At 46.3% G+C, this 22,471-nt stretch overlaps 1 protein-coding gene across 11 annotated transcripts in view; it reads right to left on the bottom strand.

Moving 5' to 3' along the window:
• NCOR2 (nuclear receptor corepressor 2) overlaps positions 1 to 22,471 on the bottom strand; it is a 1,084,598-nt gene that overhangs the window by 259,233 nt on the left and 802,894 nt on the right. For all 11 annotated transcript variants that reach the window (XM_069215021.1, XM_069215023.1, XM_069215022.1 and 8 more), the window contains one exon: positions 13,191 to 13,338. In XM_069215021.1, the coding sequence (XP_069071122.1) occupies positions 13,191 to 13,338 (148 nt within the window). The remainder of the gene's footprint in view (positions 1 to 13,190; positions 13,339 to 22,471) is intronic.

Genomic DNA, 22,471 nt, shown 5'->3' on the forward strand with positions numbered 1-22,471 from the left:
CATGGGTGGCCCTCCCCAAGGTCTTCTGCCTGCACTCTCCGGTCAGACTCACAACCGACCCGACGCTGAGTCAAAGATTTATGAACACCACCTGCTTCGGTAGGCCATCCACCACTGAGAGGAAGCAGATCATTTTGTGCAGACAGGCAAAAGCATTTAGATTTTATTTACAGTAAACATATTGGGCCTCGCAGCATTTGCTTCTGACACAGTTTGCTGAGCAGACTCGTCCCTCGTGCCTATATTCGCTCATGCAATTTGTGGGATGATCGCACACTATCTGACATTCATCCTGAGCACGTGACCTAAGATCACCTCTTGGCAGAGAACTACAGTACCTTCATTTCATCAGGCTCGTACAACCTTTTCACTGCTGCATACACTTATTGTACAATGTCTGTAATGATGAACCATTTTGTAATTCTTGACCTTATGCAACAACTTTTGGTGATATTTAGTAATTCTGAACTCTTGACAGCTATCCATGTAACAACATAGGTCTACTGTAAAGAGTTCTAGGGCGTTTGGGTAATGCCCGCGCTATATAAAAACGCACAGACAAATATGTGTCCGTTTGAGATACTTTGAGGAAGAGGTACAACTGGGTAGCTAAAGACTTATGGGGCCCTAGTGAAGCCCGCGCGCCTCACTGACCCCCCAAGATCAGAGCCGAAGTACAGTTCCCTCCCAAATCCTGTTCGTTTCCATCAAGGGCCTAAGTGGGCAGTGCCACCGGTGAGAAGCGCGCGACCCTGGTACAGGTGGTAGGCAGCACCACTGTAGGAAATTCGCTGCCCCCACAGTGCCACTGGGGAAAGTGAGCGACAGTGCCACTGAATGAAGTGGGCAGCCCTGGCTTCTATTCCTCTTTTAAACAAATTAAGCACCGGGGGCCTGCAGCTTTCCTAAATCAAGTGAAGGTGGAGGAGAGTCTGCCCAGGCAAAATAAGATGGAATTTTAATGATATTGTAATTACGAGCAATAAACTAAACGCATCTGACGACAGATTTTTGCCGGCTCGTAATGCTGCTATCAGAAGGTGCAAGTAAACACCAGCGGGGTTAGAAATGGTCATTTCACAAAACCACATGAAAATGTCTCACTGTGATGCTCGGGAACCTCATGCTTAGTGCTCTGTCCCAAGCTCCTTGCACACACGCACACTGTCCTGTCCCAACTTCCTTATGCACAATGCCCCGATCCATTATCCTGAGGGATACTGCCCTGCCCCGCGCTCCTGACGCACACTGCCCTGCCCCACGCTCCTGACGCACACTGCCCTGCCTCACGCACACTGCCCTGTCTCACGCTTCTGGCTGCCAGGTCCGACGCTCCTGACGCACACTTTCCTGCCTCACGCTCCCAAGACATACTGCCCTGCCCCACGCTCCTGACGCACACTGCCCTGCCTCACGCTTCTGACGCACACGTTTCTGCCTCACGCTCCCGAGGCATACTGCCCTGCCCCACGCATCAAACTACCCGGTGCCCCTCGTTTCTGACACGCCCTGCCCCACGCCCCAGACGTATACTGCCCGGTGCCCCTCGTTTCTGACACGCCCTGCCCCACGCCCCAGACGTATACTGCCCTGTGTCCCACGCTCCTGACGCACACTGCCCCACGCCCCAGACGTATACTGCCCGGTGCCCCACGTTCCTGACACGCCCTGCCCCACGCCCCAGACGTATACTGCCCTGTGTCCCACGCTCCTGACGCACACTGCCCCACGCCCCAGACGTATACTGCCCGGTGCCCCTCGTTTCTGACACGCCCTGCCCCACGCCCCAGACGTATACTGCCCTGTGTCCCACGCTCCTGACGCACACTGCCCCACGCCCCAGACGTATACTGCCCGGTGCCCCTCGTTTCTGACACGCCCTGCCCCACGCCCCAGACGTATACTGCCCTGTGTCCCACGCTCCTGACGCACACTGCCCCACGCCCCAGACGTATACTGCCCTGTGTCCCACGCTCCTGACGCACACTGCCCCACGCCCCAGACGTATACTGCCCTGTGTCCCACGCTCCTGACGCACACTGCCCCACGCGTCTGCTGCCCGGTCCCACGCCCATGACGCATACTGGCTCCGCGCTCTTATGCGCGAGCACAACCCCACCCCTGTTTTTGTGGTGTCTGTATTTTATGTTGCTATCGCTGTTGGTGGTTCTGTGGGCTGAAGCATCATGGGCTCCCCAGTGGCAGAAAAGTTGGCATGCCGGCCCTGTGAAAACTACAAGTAAACGCCTGGTACACTGCACCCAGCGTCGGACCCCCTCTCGCTCGAACTCTTCTCACGGGTCCCGGGGAGAGCTCAGGAAACAGTGTTTACAAGAGGCTGGCGGCGCACGAGCCACCGGGCCACAGACGTCACCCCACCGTGACTAAGTGTATTCCACAAATGAAAAGTTATATTTAAAAATGGGTCACCCACAAGAAGCGCGAAGCTGAAACCGTGCCAAAAAGAACAATGTTTTTATAACCTGTGTATCCGGGTACAGCCGCTTGTTGCCAAAGCAGAGCGGGCAGGAAGAGGCGACCTTTAGCCGAGTAGCAGTTAAGAGAGTGCCAGGGGCAGAACTTGTGCTTCAGTGGAAAGACACCAACAGGCCGTGGGCGCTGCCAGCACTGCACCTTCAGGAGGGAGGGGCCCGCACTTACAGGCCTGCTTACACAGAGCAGTGCGGGCACTTCGGGAGAACAGCCCTGCCTACATACAGGAAGTATTGTCAAAGCCAATAGGTCTCGCCTGTGCACGAGCTATTGGCTTTGCCAATGTGTTGTAGCCATGATGTACACCGGCGTGGCTGCTGTTCCGCATGGTTAAAAGTTAATGGTGAAAAGGAGTGTGGCAGGGAGAGGCGTAGAGTGTTGTGGCGTAGAGTGACACTGCTAAAAAGTGCTGTGGAGGGAGCAGAGTGTACTAGAGAGGACGGCTGCAGAGTCGAGTGGAGAAGCATAAAGGAAAGTGGAGTGGAAGAGTGGAGTAAAGGAACCTGGAGTAGTGTACAGGGAGTTGAGTCAAGTGTAGTTTCGAAGACTGGAGTAGAGTGTAAGAGTAGAGTACTGTATAGAGGAGTGGCGTAGAATGGAGTGTAGTAGAGTGGAGTGGTGTTGAGAACCGAGAGGCTTGAAGTGGCATGTAGCGGGAGCTGCGTAGAGGGGCGCAGAGTGGAGTATAGTGTCACAGAGTGGAGTAGAGTGTTGTAGAATGGAGTGGCACAGAGTGTAGGAGAGTGCCAGAGTGAACCATCATGGATGGTAATGTTGTAGAGTGGAGTGTTGTAGAGTGGAGCACAGTGGCTTAGAGCGAAGTGGTGTAGAGCACAGTGGTCTAGAGCAGACTGGCGTACAGTGCAGTGGTTTACACTGTGGTGCAGAAGTGCAGAGTGGTGCAGGGTAGACTAGCATAGAGTGGAATGATGAAGAATAGATTAGAGTGGTGCAGACTGTAGTGGTGTAAAGTGCATTAGTGAAGAGTGCAATAAAGTGGTGTAGAGTTGAGTGGTGTAAAGTAGAGTGCAGTGGCATATAATGCAGTGGTGTAGAGTGGCAGAGAGTGGAGAGGCGTTGAGTGCATTGGTATGGCCTAGTGGTGTAGAGTGCACTGGCTTAGAGTGAAGTAGAGTGACATACAGTGCCTTTGTTTTGTGTAAAGTGGTGTAGAGTGCTTTGGTGCAGAGTGGCATAGAATGGTGCAGAGTAGACTGTTTCAGAGGAGAGTGAAGTGGCGTAGAGTAGAGCAGAGTGGTGCAGGAGAGAGTCCAGTGGCATGGAGTGACCTAGAGCACAGTGGTGCAGAGTAGATTAGAGTGGCAAATAGTGAATTGGCACAGGCTGCAATGGCACAGAGTGATGCAGAGTAGAGTGGCATAGAGTGTAGTGGCGTAGAGAGTACAGTATAGTGGCATAGAGTTCCCTGGTGTAGAGTTGCATACAGTCCAGTGCTAGAGGGTGCAGTGTTGCAGAGAAGGCCAGGGTGCAGTGGAGTAGAGTGGCATCAACAGCGGTGGTACAGTGGTGCAGAGTACAATAGAGTGGCGTAGAGTGTTGGAGAGTACAGTGGCGTAGAGTGTAGTGGTTCAGAGGTGTTTGGCACAGAATACAGTGGTGTACCATCCACGGAATCTAAGCAAAGTGCAGTGGCGTAGAGTGGGTTGAGTGATGCTGAGTAGAGGTGCGTGGCATAGAGTGGACTGGAGTGACGCAGGGTAGAGTGCAGTGGCGTACTGTGCAGTTGCTTAAAGTGGAATAGAGTGGCATGGAGAGGATTATGTTACTTACCCTATAGGCATCTGTTCCTGGCATGTAGTGCTGTACATTCACATGCATTGCATACTCCTGCCATCTAGTGCTGGGTCTGGATGTGCTCAAGCTGTTTTTCTTCAAAGAAACATCTCAAGTCACAAGGTAAAGTCACTCCTCCTCTCCGTGGTACTGTGCATGGGAATCAACTCCATTGTTAGATTGTTTTCCCACAGTCGGGTGAGAATGGAGTGTGAGTTAGAAAGAGATGTTCATGCATTTGAAACTATAAGGAAATACTGCAGCGGCCACAGGTGTCCGGGGAGGGGGGTGGTCACTTGTGAATCTACAGCACTACATGCCACCAACAGATGCTTACAGGGTCAGTAACATAATCCATTCAATGGCATGTGTGGCTGCAAATACACTGTGTATTTGGAAGAAATGTTCTTATAAGGTTAGTGCCTGAAGCGCACTAACATGTCTTAGTGAAGTGATTGCTATTAAAAAGGTTACTTTCCAAGATAGGAATTGAAGAGGGCAGTTATGCAAAGGTTCAAATGGTGAACCTATAAGTCTAGTAAGTACAATGTTGAGACTCTAAGCAGATGCAGGGGGCACTCTGAGTGAAATTACTCTTTTAAGGCCTTCCATAAATGCCTTCATAACTGGTACTTTGAACAATGATAAATGTTGTCTGTTTTGCATATTGATGTGTACGCAAGGCCACAGGTTTGCAAATGAAGTAAATAGCAGATAATGTTTTGAACAGTTGCATTGAGGGGATTGATATTTTTGTCACAGCAGTAGAAAACACATCTTTTTCACCTAGCAGCATAACACGCTCTGGTTGTGGGTTTACGTGCCTTCTTGAGAATGCTCATTCATTCTGGAGGGAGATTCAACTATCTGAATTCTGTGACTTCAGGAGCCAAATTGCAGGGATGAGTTCCTTTGGATTTGGGTGCTCCCTTCACCATGGTCCTGAGTGAGAAGATCCGGGTTGAGGAGAAGCATCTTGTGAGGTACTACAGAAAGTTCGATTAGTGTGGTGAACCATGGTTGTTGAGCCCAAGTGGGAGCTACCAGAAAGAGTGTGAAAGAGGTTTGCAGGAGCTTCCAAACCACAAACAGAAGAAGTGGGAGAGACGGAAAAGTGTAGGCAAATATCCCTGACCAGCTCATCCATAGAACACTGCCCTTGGATAGTGAGTTTGGGCATTTTACATTGTCTGTGGTTGCAAACAGGTCTATGTGTGGAACCCGCTACCTGTGGAAGTATGGGAGGAGGACTGGTAGATGGAGTTCCCACTTGTGGACTTGTTGCTGCATCCTGCTAATGAGGTCGGAAAAGTCATTGTCCGTCCCTGAAAGATGATCCACTAATAGGTGAATGTTGTGACATACTGCCCAACGCCAAATCCTCTGAGAAAGGCGTGATAACTGTAGTGTGTCTCTCGCCCCGGTTTTTGTAAATAGAACATGGCTGTTGTGTTGTCTGTCTGGACTAATACAACTTTGCCTTTCAGGTGCAGTGGAAAAGCTTTCGGTGCCAGGTGAACTGCTTGAAGATCCAAGTAGTTGAATTGTGAGATTCTTTAAGTGTGCTCCCCATCCTGTGAGTGATGCATCCACTGTGAGAGTGATCTGGGGAACAGGGTATAGAAACAGCTGCCCCTTCAATAGGTTTTGTCTGTCCAACCATGTCTATCATATGCGGCTGTCTACCAACACTAGATCTGCCTCCTCAAAAGAAAGCTGGCTGTTGGATTGAATAAGGGGTGTCTGTGCCGACGTGCCATGATCCAACCGGTAGAAGGATGAATGTGGATCTTCTTTTGTTTCAAATCGAGTCTTTCGATCATTGTCTCTAGTATCGGTTCCGATGCCTGAATGGAAGGTTTTGGTGCCCAACTTGGTTTGTGCTTCAGAGCTGAGGTAGTCGGAGCCTAAGCAGTGGGCACAGGGGTACTCAGAGCCAATGAGGATAGCAGAGGTCAACTTAGCACTGACACTGGTCGGCTTGATACAGCAGAGGTCAGTTTTGGCTTGCTTTCGATGCCGGGCCCGAGGGTGGGCATCCTTAGCAGAAGTTCAGTGCCTACCATGCCCTGTTGGCAGTGGTGGCCCGGAAGCCATTTTTTCAGTTGGAACCAAATGTCCTTTTAGTAGGCTCAACAGGAGCATGGGTACTCACTGTGCGTGTCCTGAAGGAAATATCTTGGATCTGTATGCCAAACTCAACTTTGGAGCCTGATTGTGAGTCTGGAATGGAAAGGGCCTTCTTCTCTGCTGCTGAGGCCCTCGTGCAGTTCCTCCTCTTGTTCGACATCATGGTGACTGAAGATGATGGGTGTCTCTTCCAGATCTTTGTGCTGCATTTCCTTCCGACACGCTTGAGGATCCTGCAACTTTTTCTTTGATCAAAAGGATCGACAGGCCTCACAATTCTCCTCACTGTGGTCAGAAGACAGACACAAGTTGCAGACCTGATGGAGGTCGGTGTGCAAATATTTCGCACGGAGCTGGGGCAGAACCGAAATTGAGTCCTTTCTATTAGCAGCGCATTGTCATTCGAATATGATGAGAAAGAAGGCCTGAACGGGAGAGGACTGAAGGTCGCGAGTGGAGAACGTTGAATTGAAGTGTGACGATTGCTTCTGTTTCAAAGAGCAAGGGTAGAACGCTAACGAAAACAATACCAACATGTATAACGGGTGACAACGGACCAAAGGGAGCCCGAAAATGGTCTCGAACTGGAGTACAAAAGAACACATCTGAACCCAATGTTGGGAAAAAAAACAATCTAACAATGCAATCGACGCCCATGTGCGTTATCACTAAGAGGAGGCGTCACTTTACCTCGTGACTCAAGAAGCTTCTTCAAATAAAAACAACTTGCACACATCCGGACCCAACACTAGATTCCAGGAGTATGCAGAGCATGTGTATTTACAGCCACACATGCCATCAAGAAGATTGTTTCAGAGTAGAGTGAAGTGGTGTGGTGGGGCTGCAGGGTAGTGTTGAATGGTAAAGGGTAGTGTTGAGTGGTGCAGGATAGAGTGCAGTGCATAGAGTAGAGTGCTGTGGTGCACAGCAGATTAGAATGGCGTAAAGTGCAGTAGATCGGAGTGATGTAGAATGGAGTACAGTCTAGTGGCATACAGTGCATTGGAGTAGAGTGCAGTAGAGCAGTGCAGAGTGCAGTAGCGTAGAGTACTGTGGCATAAAGTGCAGTGGTGTATAGTAGAGTGGTGGAGAGTGCAGTGGCAGAGGAGTGCAGTGGAAGAATGCAGTGGTGCAGAGCAGACTGCGGAGAGTGTGGTGGCAACACCACTGGTTTGAGTACAATGGTGTAGTGTAGAGTGGTGCAGCGTAGATTGCAGTGGCATAAAGTAGAGTGGAATGGTGCAGGGTAGAGTGTGGTGGCGTAGTGGCATAGAGTGCACTGCTGTAGAATAGATTAAAGTGACAGAGAATGGACTGGCGTACAGTACACTGGGGTAGAGTGGAGTGGTACAGAGTAGACTGCAGTGTTGCAGAGTGGAGTGGTGTAGAGTGGACTGGACTAGACTGGAGTGGTGTAGAATGCAGTGGCGTAGAGTAGGGTAGAGTGTATTGCCATAAAGTAGAGTGGTACAGAGGCGTGGGGTAGCGCAGAGTAGAGTTCAGTGGTGTGGAGTGGTGCAGAGTTGAGTGGAGTGGCATACGGTGGAGCATGCATGGTATGGTAGCGCACTGCGATTACAGACAACACATCTTTGAAATGACCGTTGTATGTGCACAGACATGCAGTTCTATTGATAAAAGTATATAGAGCACAAATGGTAATGTGTGGAAATGTCATCACCTAGTGTAATGATTTGTTTTGATTGTATAAAAAAACATTTGTTTCCATCACACGTGAGAATTATAAAAAAATGTGCTTCATTTTTGCTTTCCTAATCCTGATATATTTTTAAATATCTGCACAGTTCATTTACAGACATTTAAATTTTGTTATTTGCTAGAAAAAAATAACTTCCTACAGCCTTCGTCAAGCATACTCCACTGCTTGTCACATAAATCCTCTCACTTTGAAGTCAGAGAAAGAAAGATAAACACCAAGGTTCCTCAGAAGGCAGAGCCTGACATTTGACCTCTGTCTTTGAATGCACAGCAAATATGACAAGATAACGAAAACGATTTAAAGGCCTGTTTACAGGAATTGAACACTGGTGGAAGGAAACAGCAAACGGGGACAACAGGCCCACAAAAGGGACAAACTCAAGCTAGACAGCCTAAAACAAAGCCAGCAAATGGAAAACAAGCAAATGTGAGTTACAAACCACAAAGCCAATAGTAAGCAATGTTCAGAGCATTCCCAAGGAAGCTTTCTGAATGTCCCCAAGATGCTTTTAGCAAACATGACAGCTATGCTGTCTGGTAGACTTCAACTTAAAGAATGCTTACCTTTCAAGAGGCCAGTCCTGCTTATATACGAAGAGTACAGGCACTTCTCATGAGCACAGCCCAGTCTATTTATGTACGGTACGGACACTTTTCAGGAGACCTGACTTGCTTATGTATGAAGAGTATGGGCACTTCTCAGGAGACTATACCTGCTTATTCATCTACAGTACCAGCACTACTCGGGATATCAGTCCTGCTTACATACAAAGAGTTGGGGCACTTCTAGGGAGACAGGTCCTGCTTATGTGGGAAGAGTATAGGCTCTTCGGGGGAGATGGTCCAGCTTATTTACATACAGTGCAGGCACTTCCTGGAAGGCCGGCCCTGCCGATCTATGAACCGTACCAACACTCGCCAGCAGACTGGTCCTGTTTATATAGTAACAGTACAGGTAATTCTTGGCAGACCAGTTCTGCTTATACAGAAACAGTACAGGCAATGCTTGGGAGACCGGTCCCGCTTAAGTTTGATTAGTACTGGTACTTCTTTGTAGAACCGTCCTGCTTAGATGCAAAGAGTACGGGCACTTCTCAGGAGGCCAGCAGAGCGTATTTCAGTACAGTACAGACACTTCTCAGGGGACCGAGCATGCATATTTATGTACTGTATCTGTACTTCTTGGCAGACTGATCCTGCTTATTTATGTACAGTACGGGTACTTCTGCTCATGATTAAACAGTGCCAGTACTTCTCAGGAAACCGGTCCTGCTTGTTAATGCACAGTACAGATACTTCTGGCAGGGCGGTCCTACTTATGCATGAACAGTATGGGTAGCTCTCTGCAGACCCGTCATGTTTATGTATCACCATTAGGGGCACTTCTTGGCATTCCAGTCCAGGTTATATATGAATGGTAAAGACATTCCTCAGAAGACCTGCCCTGTTTACATATGGACAGTACTGGAACTTCTCAGCAGATGAGCCCTGCTTATTTATGGACAGTACCAGAACTTCTCAGCAGACCAGTCCTGCTTGTAAAAGAACAGTACAATCATTTCTCAGCAGATCAGTCCAGGCTATAATTGAACAATACTAGCAGATCTCTGCAAATCTTCCCTGCTTCTATACAAACAGCTGTGGAGCCTCTCCTCAGACCAGCCCTGGTTATTTATAAACAGGAGGGATACTTCTGGGCAGACGAGTCCTGCTTATACATAAACAGGACCGGCAACTTTCAGCAGACCAGCCCTTCTTAAATGTGCACAGTACCGCCCAATACAAGCACATCAGCTTAGTTTATATATAAATAGTGTAGGCACTTCTGTGCGAACCAGTCCGGCTTGCATATGAACAATGCTGGCAACTCTCAACAGACCAACCGTGCTTCTATGTACACAGCACCAGCAAGTCTCAGCAGACGAGCCCGGTTTCTTCATGAATAGTACTGGCTTGTGAGCCGTACTTACATATATATATATACAACAAAGTCTGTTCAGCTTGCTCTAGACAGCAGCGGCATGCCTTAGCAGACCAGGACTGCTTGTATATAGTAAAGGCTCTTTTCGAAAGACCCGTTCTGTTCTTAACTGAAGAGCATCAGCCCATCCGCAATGCAACACTGCAGTCACTTATTGACAAATTAGCCACGGACAGTACAAATCTTTTGATGCAGAGTAGCCTAGCTTTTAATGGCAAGGCAACAACACTTCTTGGTTTAACTGCCCTGTTTTTACATGCTCGCCCGCTGTTTGGTCTGAAACAACAACCATATTACTTCTGCGCGTAAATCACGCCAGTGGCTTACAGCAAAAAAAAAAAAAAAAAAAAAAGTCCTTCAGAACACGTTGCCTCGTACACCAGGTGCTCCAGGACCGCACACTGAGATACCTTGCAAAACTGTTTGTTCCTTACCAAGGAACAGGAAACCTGATGTCCACTAAACGCTGCCTATTATCGGTCCAATCTTTTCGACACTAGACATATGGTGGACTATCTTTCCATGTCTGCGGCTCCTCCAGGTGGAAACCCTTATCTCCTCAATGGACACTAGAAAACGTGTACATCAAATTAAAACAAACATCAGCATAGATAATATGTATTGCGTGGACTGCTGACCTCTTGGATTTGCAGATGCTTATTTAGTTTGCCATTTTTTTTTGTATGAAGGCACACGTTGTATGAAAACAAATTGTCTAAAGGCCAAAAGGTACATTTTTTGATGTACAAGCACACGCTGTGATAGGGATATTCCCTTTATAGGACAAATTCCCTCACCCACCTAGAGGTGGCATGCTTCCGCACAGGGAACATCCTCCCCCCGTGATAACTAATCACAGTGCCGGCTACTAGCCCCTCCTCTAGGAAGGGGAAGCTCTTGCGGATGTTTTCAAGAGGTTCTTACAACCCATGTTGGAAAGCAAGGTGTGGTGTGGGAGCAGAGTGCAAACTAATGTGTAAAAAGAACCTAATTGTAATGGAGAGAGCAGCAATGTGCGTTAAAACTAACTCCATAGTAGGCTGAGGATTTATTTGTGCATCTCTGGGTCAGGATTAAAACCACGACAACTGCCAGTAGGTAATATATATCATCTTTGCCGATTGTGGCGAGGGCGTCTAGTTAGGCTGGAAATCTGGTGTAATTAGCCCACACCGGGGACGCGGAGGTTCCCTATGATGAAGCATGCCACCTATAGGTGGGGGTGGGAATTCGTCCTATAAAGGGACTATCCCCATCACAGCAAGGCCACGTCATTAACACAGTTTTCAGTTATCGGTTTTCCCCTTCCTTTTTTGCCTTTATTTATTCAGGGCATAGACCTAGGCATTTTCTAGTGATATATTGTGACGTAAATTAGTGGGAGTTAACACTGGCCGGTCTCTACAATTTCTAAGCCCTAGTAGTGTGAAAGGACAAACACATGCTGTACCAGTAGTCCCTGGTACTTGTGCGGATGGGCACACTGGGCAAAGGCAGAATGCCATAATTCACAGTCGGGTTAGATAATGCCTGAAATCGGCTGGCTTTTTGCCCCATACCATATGTGGTGGTGGGCGGAAGCAAAATGAGAATGACACCACAGCAGACCAATGGATGAAGAGAGCTGACTGAAAGTCCCTGTAAGTATGCATAGTACATTTATTTGTTATTAAAAACCAAAGTGGCTAAGACCAGTCATAAAAAGATCCTCAAAGACCCACCTCTTCCTTGGCATTTGGATGAGCACACCCCTTCAGGAGATCAGTCCAAAGATTTATCCTGTACCCTGCCCGGTCACACTCACAAGAGCACCTCTTCCTGTCTGTCAAGGGAGTGTCTGTTAGTTGACATCATATGTGATGGCAGGCTATGTCCAAGCACTGCACATTGCTTCTGTGACTGACTGGTCCCCAGCTACCAGTTCTATCATATGTCCTATAATGGTATGCCCCTCTTCCATGTACCAAACTCTAAAGCACTAGGAGACCATCCAGGGTGGGAAGCAGGACTTTACAAAAAAAAAAAAACTTGTACTCCTGACTCTAGTTACTAACAGACTGCAGTCAATAGGGCTAAAGGAGGTGATTTTAAAGGGTGGAAGAGAGGCTGGGATTTATGGATATACAACCCAAGTACTGAACACAGCCCATTTTAGTTGCCTTAAAGATATACTGCAGTAAATAAATCTCACACACAGGGAAAGGTGTAATCATTTTACTTTTTCTGCTCTCAATAGAGCAAGATGGCCAGTCACACTGATGATGGGCAGTTCAATGTGTCCATCATTTTTAACAGAAAGGAGACGGGCTAACAGGATTTTTGCTCTTCTCCTCCATAATACCTATACCAGGCCACACCCCATGTGCGCTTGCCATTTTTATGGGCTAGTCAAGCTTTGCGTCCCTTTGGCCCACCCTTTAAGTCCATTTTTGATGGCAAGTGAGAACCAGACCCTTTTTTCACTCCCACCACCGGTGATGCTCTAATCTCCCCTGCTGCTCTCTAGTCCCATTTGTTCCTCTGCAATCCCAGGCGAAGCAGATCTAGCTACTGGCATACTAAGGCCTTTTTAAATGAAACCTGCTGCTAGCCTCAATGCCCTCTATGCAGCCACGGCTGGAATGGGAACCAAAACTAGTCCCGGGGAAAATGTTCATACCAGTCCCACACACTAACCAGACCTTCTATAAGTACTTTGGCCAATGAGGTTGGGGAAGTGTTGAGAGGAAATAAGAGGGGATTATCCCCAGAAACAAAACTCATAAACATGGGTCCAAATGACACAAATATAAGCACTGTTTCCCAAATAAATTCTACAAGCATTTTCAGAAATGGATCACGGTAGCCCACCCAGCCCTAAGGACATCCCACTAGCTTGCAGGTCATCTGAAAATGCCAGAATTCTGAAATGGCCAGTTTGGCCTTAAGCACACCTCATCATCGCTATCTGCACGCTCGGTTCCCAACATTACTAAAGCAGTGTATAGCACGTCTACAGAGGATGCGCCTGCGTTTGGCAGTGCGCAACTTGGATGAATGAACATCAGGCACCTTCGGCGTCACAGCATCTTACCTTCGGCTTCCTCCGGCATTTCCTCCTCATTGCCGCTCATCCCCGACGCCTCCATCTCCTCATCTTCGGTGGCCGGAGGGAAAGAGACTTCTTCGCTTGGTGCTTCAGACGCCTTTTTCTTTTTCCGCCGGGCATTCCTTTCCTTCTCCTGTAAAATAGAAGACATACAAAGCTTAGTGACACTGTGACACGAACCACATTGCTGTTTGTCTTCTGAGAAATTGCGGGGAATCCAATCTAAGATCTGCACACATTGCTAAAAGGAGAGGTGGGGGCGGGGGGAGTCTGTGATTAATTAATAACACTCTGCAATGGTGTGCGGCACTGGTAAGCAAGTCTTCCCCAAAAATGGTCACTGTCTACAAATGATCTTGCTTACTGGAAATTTATGGGCACATACTTCATGAGTGGGGTTTAAAAACTTAAGCAAAACCCTTTAGGGAGCACAAGGGCTGCACGGTAATTAATCACAATTTTTCCCGAGCAAAATGAACTAGTGAACGATCGAGGAACCAACTAGGGTGCCCGCACGCCATCCTAGACCAAAAATCACATCTGATTTGCAGAGGACACAGAAACCAACATATGGATGAGCATTAGTTGAGGGTGATCTGGTCTTATGGTAAAACTGCCGAACGTGGACTCTAAAGACCAGAGCTCTAATCCCAATATCTAGGTTTCATGATAAACTGTGGTATATCGGTGAAAACGGAGTTGGATTCTCAGCCTCGCTATATGATGGGAGCACCTTCATCCAAATCCCATTCTGAGACACCATTTAAAATGCCTTGCCGCTTGAGTATCAATTACAAATCAATTCTCTGGGAGGTCCAGTTATCAGCCACTCATACAAAGCCCAGGAAATCTGTACCAACTGAAGCCTCCTTTATGAGGCGGCCATGCACTCTCCAAGCACTTACCATATTTAGCCTACATCTCACCAATAAAGGTGCCTATAGACAGGCAGGCGTATTTGTTTGTAAGGTAAATGGTGGTAGCGAGTGCTGCTGGATGACAAAGTAGCCAAATAAACAGTATATCTGGGCTGTGCTGGATGCACAATTGGAATTCGATCTCTATGGGTTTTGTTGTATTATAGCGCGTGGTTTATACTGGTGCCCAGTGCTGCTGTGAGCATGTGGTAAAAGGAAACATGAATGAGACCCAGAAGGTAGAGGTAATCAAGTAAGCGGCATTAGCTGTTATCCGCAACAAGCGCTTGTAAGGAAAGGAAAGGGCCCTTCACAAGACTAACTGCACAGACCTGTAGTACATTTGTTCTGCTATTCCTTCTGTGGTTCGCAGGGAGAGGGCTGGGCAAAGCCATGCAGTGCTTGGCAATGGGCAACTGTGGTGATTAACAGATGCAGACATGTTCCCTACAAGAGTGAAGAAGTGGGTCTTGTTTTTGTGTGGTTATCCCAGTTTTTGGCAGAGTGCAGTTGAGTACTGGGACAAAAATCTTTATTCTGCACTTAAAACAGTCTTGCCTGCACCCAACGCAGGCACTGCTTTTAATTCACCGATTCTCCTGTCCTCTGTGTTTTCAAGTTCCAAGTTACGTAGTGCTTGACAAATGGTCAAGAAAGGGGGCTCTTAATTGCACAGTTCATTTTTGACTGGGCAGTCCAGCCAATGTAGCTGCTTCTCTGAACAGTTCTCTGTTTCTTGACTACAAAGTCCCCTTGCTGCCTGCTAATGGAAACCTATAGTGCAAGCAAGCCTCACGGTAGGAGCAGGAGGGACACCGGAGGGGATGAGGGCACATATTTCTGGAAAGCACTGGCACATGCTTCGGTCACCATGTTCTCTCTTCGGAGTCTCTTAAGCCCACGCAGGCTCCAGTTGGCCAGCTCATAAAATGTGACCTCCACTCCACTTGGAGCCAGCTCAGCTCAGTGCACAAAATCCAAATAAGGACATTGATTGGATGGCTGTCAAATCTTCTCCTCCAAGGCCACTTCCCCCTTCCAGGAGCTGGGAACCGCTACATGCCTGCAGTCTGTGAGGGCAGACCAGAATCACGCCCAACAGCACACAAGAGCTATACTCAGCAGCTTGTCATTTTTCGGATCATTTCAGTACATGGATGTCCAAGTAACTACCGCCTGAATACTCTTATGGGGCTTAGAGACTAATAGCAGACGTGATAAGTCTGTCAGCAATATGTGTTTAAAATAGGCGAAAAATTTCAAAGTGAGGGATAACAACACTGATGATAATGATAAAAGACAATTCTATGCCATGTCACTTAAACATTTGCACTAAGGAGAGATGTACAGAAAGTTAGTCATAGAATGTTCTCTTCAGAGCTGGAAAAAACAGTTCACAGGAAATAAGGGGGCCTGTCTTAGAAGTCGGGGAGCTTGGTAAATGCTCACATTCCTGCCTCTCATCCCTACTCCAGATCCATCCACCTTTAAGCAGCCTTCAACCTCCTTCACCTAACTTTACAAATTCACTTTCAACATCCAGATATATATATATATATATATATATATATATACATATATAAAATTGTATTTACCCTGTATGCTTCTGTTTGTTGCATGTGTTGCTGTAGATTCACAAGAGGTGCATACTCCTGCCATCTCGTGCTGGGCTCAAACGTGTACAACTTGTTTTTGTTCGAAGAGCCTTTTTGAGTCATGAGATACAGTGACTCCACCTATCCCTGGTAATGTGCATGGGCATCGGCTCCATTGTTTTTTTTTTTCTCCTTTGTCGAGTTCAGACGTGTCTAAGTACGCTCCGGTTCGAGGCTCAGTTGTGTTCTCGCCAGGTCCTCAAATTTCTCATCTGTGGACTCTACAAACTTCCTTACTCGTCGAGTCCATGTCGTCTGTTTCCTGAACTCCGTCCTATGGTTGTCCGGTTTGACAGGTTAGGCTGGCCCCTCCAGCCTGCCAGAACTTCAACTTCTAAAATGTCCACTTGATGGAGGGGAACCCCATTCAGGTTCTGCTTTACTTGCTATGCTAAGTAGCAAAGAACAGCCTTACACAAGGTTTGTAACCTTTGCTTCTCCCCTGACCACCGAGTGGACTCCTGCGTTGCATGCCTTGGGTTCTGTAATAGAAGACGCTTTGGAATCGATAAACATGGTGAATCACTTTGGCCCCCATGATGTAACGATGGGAGGAAGAAGATACTTCTCACCTCTTTAGGGACTGAGATGAGCAGGAAGATTATCAAGCTGATGTCGAGATCTAGGAGGCGTTCTCGTCGGAAAACGTGGACTCCGCGGCACATACGCCCCTGACAACAAAGGCCGCAGTGAGTACCACTCAACTGAAAAACTCCTTACCCTAGGAAGGCATCAGCTTCGAACTTCTCTGCTTCATCAGAGACCTCTGTTCCGCCATTGCCTCATTGCCATGGTCGGCATCAGAATTCCAGCCCGACTCTACGCCCTAGTCACAATCTGCAAAGATTTTATATATATATCTAACTATATATATCTATATATATTTATATAATTTTTTTTCCCAAATCCCCCTACAGAAGGGGTGGAATCCTTTGGTAACTTCCCCATTGCACACACTGCCTACTAAAAGCCCTCCCACAGTTCTCCAAAGCGCTTTGCCATACACATATCTGATGCTCTTCCTTTTACTGATATAGATCTTAAAGTTCTAAACTCTGGGACCGTGTTGCTCCTTTGACACTGTTCAGCATGTTAGCCATTTTGTCTAGCCTTTTGCCCCATCATGTGGCTTTAAACTTGGAATATCAACATTGTCTTCGTAGGTTTCTGAATTCTTCTGTTTTTTTGTTATTTTATGTTTTAAACAGCACAGACTCTAGTCCTATACATTACACACTACTTCAGTAGAACCAGGTCTGTGGAAAAGTGGATCAGACCACATTTTCCAGCAGGACTGGATGGGCGAAATGACCTTCCGGTCGGACCTGCCTGTCAAAGCAGTAGTGCTTTGTGAACATGAGTACATATGCCCACATGACAGCCTAACACATTTTGAGAACAGGCACTCTAAGTGCCAAAGCACTGATTCAAGGCTTGGCTAATTACCACAGATAAGGAAGCACTTTCCTCTGTTGGTGGTCTGTGGGGAGTACATCAACTCATCACCAGAGGAAAAGTGCAGCCCACTGGCCTCCTGGAAGCCTATGTAGAGCTTATGGCCAGCATAAGAAGGTGGCAAGCTATCTCCATTGTCATTTCGAAAGACTATCTGACACTGATCTGAGCCAGAACCAAAAGGTTGGTGGAGCACTTAAGGGTGGGCTCCACGGCATAAGCATCTTCCTATTTGAATCTGACTGAATGTGGGGAACTGGGTATATCAAAGTGGATTCAGGACGTGACATCTTCAGAGGCGAGTATGTCGCGGAGTCAGACGCCAGAGGAGAACCCTCTACCAATAGTGTTATCAAAGGGACTGGCACAGGTTTTGGCCTCATAGTGAAGTCAGCACCACAGCCGAGTTGGAACCAAAGCTGTTCTAAATGCTGCCACAGACCGCACTGAGGATGGATCCATTGGTGGTAACCTGACTGGAGGCTCCCTGAATCCTTGGTGCCTAAAGGTGCATCAGAAGGAACCAGAAGAGCGCCAAGGATAAGCAACATGGCCCTCCTTAAAGCCCTTGATTTGTTGCAAAGTAGCTGATTGCCCGGGGAACTACAGGTACATGAGACATTATTGTAGAATTGGCTCCTCTGTGGATTGGGAGCGAGAAACAATGGCACACTGATGCCCTCACAACTTCCCTGGAGATAGAGTGACGGGATGGGAATGAGTCCTGCTTGGCTTCCTTGCGTTTCTCCTCTGACTTTGATCTGGACTTACCAGAAGACTTCAACTAGGACCTGTCATATGAACAAACACAGCCACTGGTCCATACTCTCACCTCGAACGGGAGCCAGATTTATGCGGTTTATTCTGCTATTTAGTGACAAAAGGCTTTACTTCATGTTCCTTAATCGCCTTCAGATTTAAGATGGCTAATCCCACACACAAATTGGAGTAATGCCCAGAACCTAAACACCAAAAGTTAACTTTGAGCAGGTCTGTCAAAGATATTTGCTTGCGACAGTCTGGGCATGGTTTAAACCCTGTAGTTTTTGGCAGGGACATAGTTCCTTGTATATTGTTTGGAGACTTTTTGAGAAATAATCTTGTCAAACTGACACGGTAAAGGGGAAGCTGAGCTCTGGATCAGTGTCCTAAGACATGGAAAGAAGGGTTCTGATGTCAGCGTGCAGGGGTAGTGCTTGTATAAGGCTCTTCCACTTCTAGAGGGAACAAAGTCAATGCGGAGCCGAAAAGCGCCACTTACCGGTGTGAGGGGACTTCTATGTAAAGTTGTACGGATCCACTGTGATATCTGGGGATATTTTAAGGGTGAGGAATTTATGGTTAGAAGTGTCTGTCGGAAACAATGATACTCTTAGCAGCTTCGGCTAGGTATATGTGTGCACGAGATGGGCAAATCAAGAGTTCTAGTACAGGTGATCACCAATGAACATCTACTGCGTAAGACCAAACAAATAGTGGACAATCGGCCTTGTCTACTATCCCACTTTTGTCTATGTGACAGAGTGCACTTATATGTCAAGTTATTCATTTAGAGTGAACACAGCTACAAAGCTATGGAGTACTGTAAACTAATGGATTGAGACCCTTGACGTCGGCAAAGTCTTCAACAAAAGAGGACCTGGTTAAAGGCAGGGGACAGAAGAGAAAGGAGTTCATGTAAGAGAAGAGGTATTTTCGAGGGAGTAGGGGTCTCATCAGAACCTGTTCAATATCCCCTGCAGGTTCTGCAAAGGAGAGGGGTGCCTGAAGAGACAGGTTATTAGGTACATGAGGAAATGAAAGAAAGAATAAGCCTTCTGGGTCTGCCACCGAAGAACAATTTGTTTGGATTTTTTCCTTCTTGCAATTTCTGGTCTCTAGCCATAGGATGCTGCAACTCTGATCTCAAAATCCAACCCATTTTAATGTTCCTGTGTCCAAGACATGCTGCAGTGGCGGGTCATTTCAGCTAATCTGATTGGTTAAAACACAGACCAACGATTGGCTGAAAGCCCAATGCCTAAAACAGTTGAGGCGCTCTACCCCAATGTTTTTTTTTTCCTAGTTCAATGAGTGTGAAGACAGTTTTCTGCCCAGGAAGCGCCAGAGGAAGCAAAATGACCCCAAGCACTTCCTAATACCCCGACTATTGAGAATTTGAGTGAAAGAAGATGTGGTGGATGTGCTGAAACAAAGTCTGTCCTCCCTCCCGCTGAACCCTCCTGGTTCCTACGAGCGGTGCTCAATTTGTAAAAGAATAAGTGCTGGCAGCCAAAGTTCATCTCAGACGCCGGCCAGTGCCTCTGACACATGTTAATGAATACCAAGGCTGCCCAGTCTTTATTCCCCCCACCCCCCTCCCCCCAAAAAAATGCTGGTGAGCCCCACGTGCAACCGCCGGATCAGATTAAGAACTGATTCTAAATCCCACTAATCCTTAACTACCCTTCCCCCTGGGCATTCCTCAATTCTACAAGCTTCCAATTTTCTGAATGGTTTGCTGGATTCTGGGCCAAAGGTCGAACAACAACAAAATATTACTTGTCACCTAGTTTGCATAATTTCAGCATTCTGCAGGAAGTGTTGAAAACACAACTGCATACCCAGCCAGGTGGGGCAAACCAGACTTTCTGTTCTTTCACTGAGCACCGCATCTTGCTTGATTTGCATGGCACGAGTAGAATCTGGTCGACAGAGCCAAAAAGAAAGGTGCCCTTGCAGTCTCCGTAATACTACTCGATACTATGCCAGAGTGAGAAAGCCGGTGGTGTTTAAGGCCAGAAACTTTAAGTCTGTAGAATTAGTCTGTCAAGTAGGTGATGCATAGTTCATAAAATTAGGAGAAATAAGTGACCCATTGCGAACCAGCCAAAGAATTCAACCCAAAGGCCTGAAAAAGACACCAAGAGGAGAATTTCAAATGATGCTGCTATATGCAAATAGAAATATTTAGGGCATGGCAAGGCAAACTTAGCAATTAAAAATAGAAAGATCTCAGTCACGTTTCAAAATTCTCTCACACCCCCAATTGGTCCAGTTTTTACGTAAAGAAACTGCTTCAAGAATAATATAAAAAAAGATAAAGCAACCAATACTCTAAAAAAATAAACGATCGCACATCTAAATCATTGCATGAAAAAATAACAGTCTAAGAAACACGACCGATTCATGGAAAAAATAAATCATTAACTCACCAATGGAGATTTCTGATAGAAAAGTCTAAATCGAGTGGATTAACGTTACTAATTCGCTTTCTGGAAAATCAGTAATGTTTTCGTCCATTTGTTCTACTGGCAGGTGGAAAAACAACTATTCGCCAACCCCTAGGTTTGGAATGTGCCTAGATTCACCTGCCTAAAGAGGACTCTTGGCACTACAGTCATCATGGTGTTATGTCCAAAACAAATATGCTTTCCTGTTTGCTGAACGAGCAGTACGTAAGCGCTCTATGTACACACTACAGTGAGTACAATTTTAAGGACAGAGGTCATGTTTTTAATGTGTAAACAGGGCTCCTGAGCTCCCAGTCAATACACGTTATTCAAGTGGGACATTAGGCTCCGGTGGAATCATATAGTGTATGCTTTCTTTAATATGCATGCAATTAGATTTTTCTGTGCGCTGGGAATATATAATTTTTTTTCTTCCCTTTTATCCCTTTTCAAGTCTCCCCAATTCAACCACAAAGCAGCTCTGCCTCAAAACGCCGCCGAGCTTTTTTCGCGATCTATTTTTTATCAAATTAGCCTTTTGCGAGCATTCTGGGCAGACAGTGAAAAGCACTTGAGAATCTGCCATTTGGGGACTCGAAAACCGCAAAAACAGTAAGAGTGTTCGGGTCCTGCGTTTCCAGAACTCCTTGGTAACCGGCCTTTCATTTCTTTTCGCGTCGAGTTGTTTTTGTAGTCTGGTCGTGATTAAAGTTGGGAGAGTAGGATTTTTTTCTTCTAAAAACATGCGCAATAATTGCTCCCTTTTTGTCGGGGAAAAAAAAGAGGTCTGACATTTGTAGCAGTGAATAACAGTTATGCCTTGGCAGAGTCCTTCTGTTACTATGGCAAAGGCCTTCTTCACCTAAGAACAGCCCTTTTTCTCACCCCCTCACCTTCCGACCGAGGCTCTCTGTAGGAGACACCCAGCATCATCGGGTACTCAGTAAACATAACTCTTCAAAAACAATACCTGTGCCCCCTAACTTGTACTCCTTGGCCCTGGTCCCTAGAAACCCTGCCAGCTTCCCTTAACCTGCAAAAGCATGAGTTATAGGGAAAAAAGCATGATTTAAAAAAATATTACTCTCAATTTAAATGGCACTACACTGAAGAAAGACTGCCTGTGCCCAGGTATTAGAGCAAGTGCTCTTTGAAGTGTACAAATGAAAGAAAAAAAAAAAAAAAAAAAAATCAACAAATCCTCACCAATTTTAAGGCCAGTTTACAGAAACATAAACAAAAAAATACATGGTTTGCCATTCAGATTTGAAAAGCTGTTTAGTAAGTTATTCAAATGGTCTGTACTTGTCTGCTACACTGTATTTTCCTGTGTTACAGTTTATACTTTAAAGGACAACAAATGTACTTTGATGTACCAAAAAGACAATACAAATGACTATGATAAATCAAGCTGCTTTACATATTTCAGCCATTGGTATATTTCCTAAGAAGGCCATTGTAGCGCCTTTTTTCCTTGTGGAATGTGCTTTAGGTGCAACTAAGAGTTGTCTTTTAGCTTTAAGGTAACATGTTTGGATGCATTTTACTATCCATCTTGCTAAACCTTGTTTTGAAATGGGGTTACCAGTATGAGGTTTTTGAAAAGCTACAAATAGCTGTTTAGTTTTTCTGAATGGTTTTGTTCTATCTATGTAGTACATTAGAGCTCTTTTAATGTCTAATGTACGTAGAGCTCTTTCTGCCACAGAATCTGGCTGTGGGAAGAAGACTGGTTGTTCCACTGTTTGATTGATATGAAAAGGTGATACTACTTTAGGAAGAAATGTAGGGTTAGTTCGTAGTACAACTTTGTTTATGTACTTGTATGAATGGTTCTTCAACAGTAAAAGCTTGAATTTCACTAACTATTAGCAATGATGTAATTTCGACTAGGAAGGCAACCTTCCATGTTAAGAACTGCATTTGACAGGAGTGCATAGGTTCAAATGGTGGGCCCATAAGTCGTGTAAGCACTATGTTTAGATTCCACAAAGGAACTGGAGGTGTTCTGGGTGGGATGATGCGTT

The sequence above is a fragment of the Pleurodeles waltl genome, chromosome 11 (genome assembly GCF_031143425.1).
Source record: "Pleurodeles waltl isolate 20211129_DDA chromosome 11, aPleWal1.hap1.20221129, whole genome shotgun sequence".
Lineage (NCBI taxonomy): Eukaryota > Metazoa > Chordata > Amphibia > Caudata > Salamandridae > Pleurodeles > Pleurodeles waltl.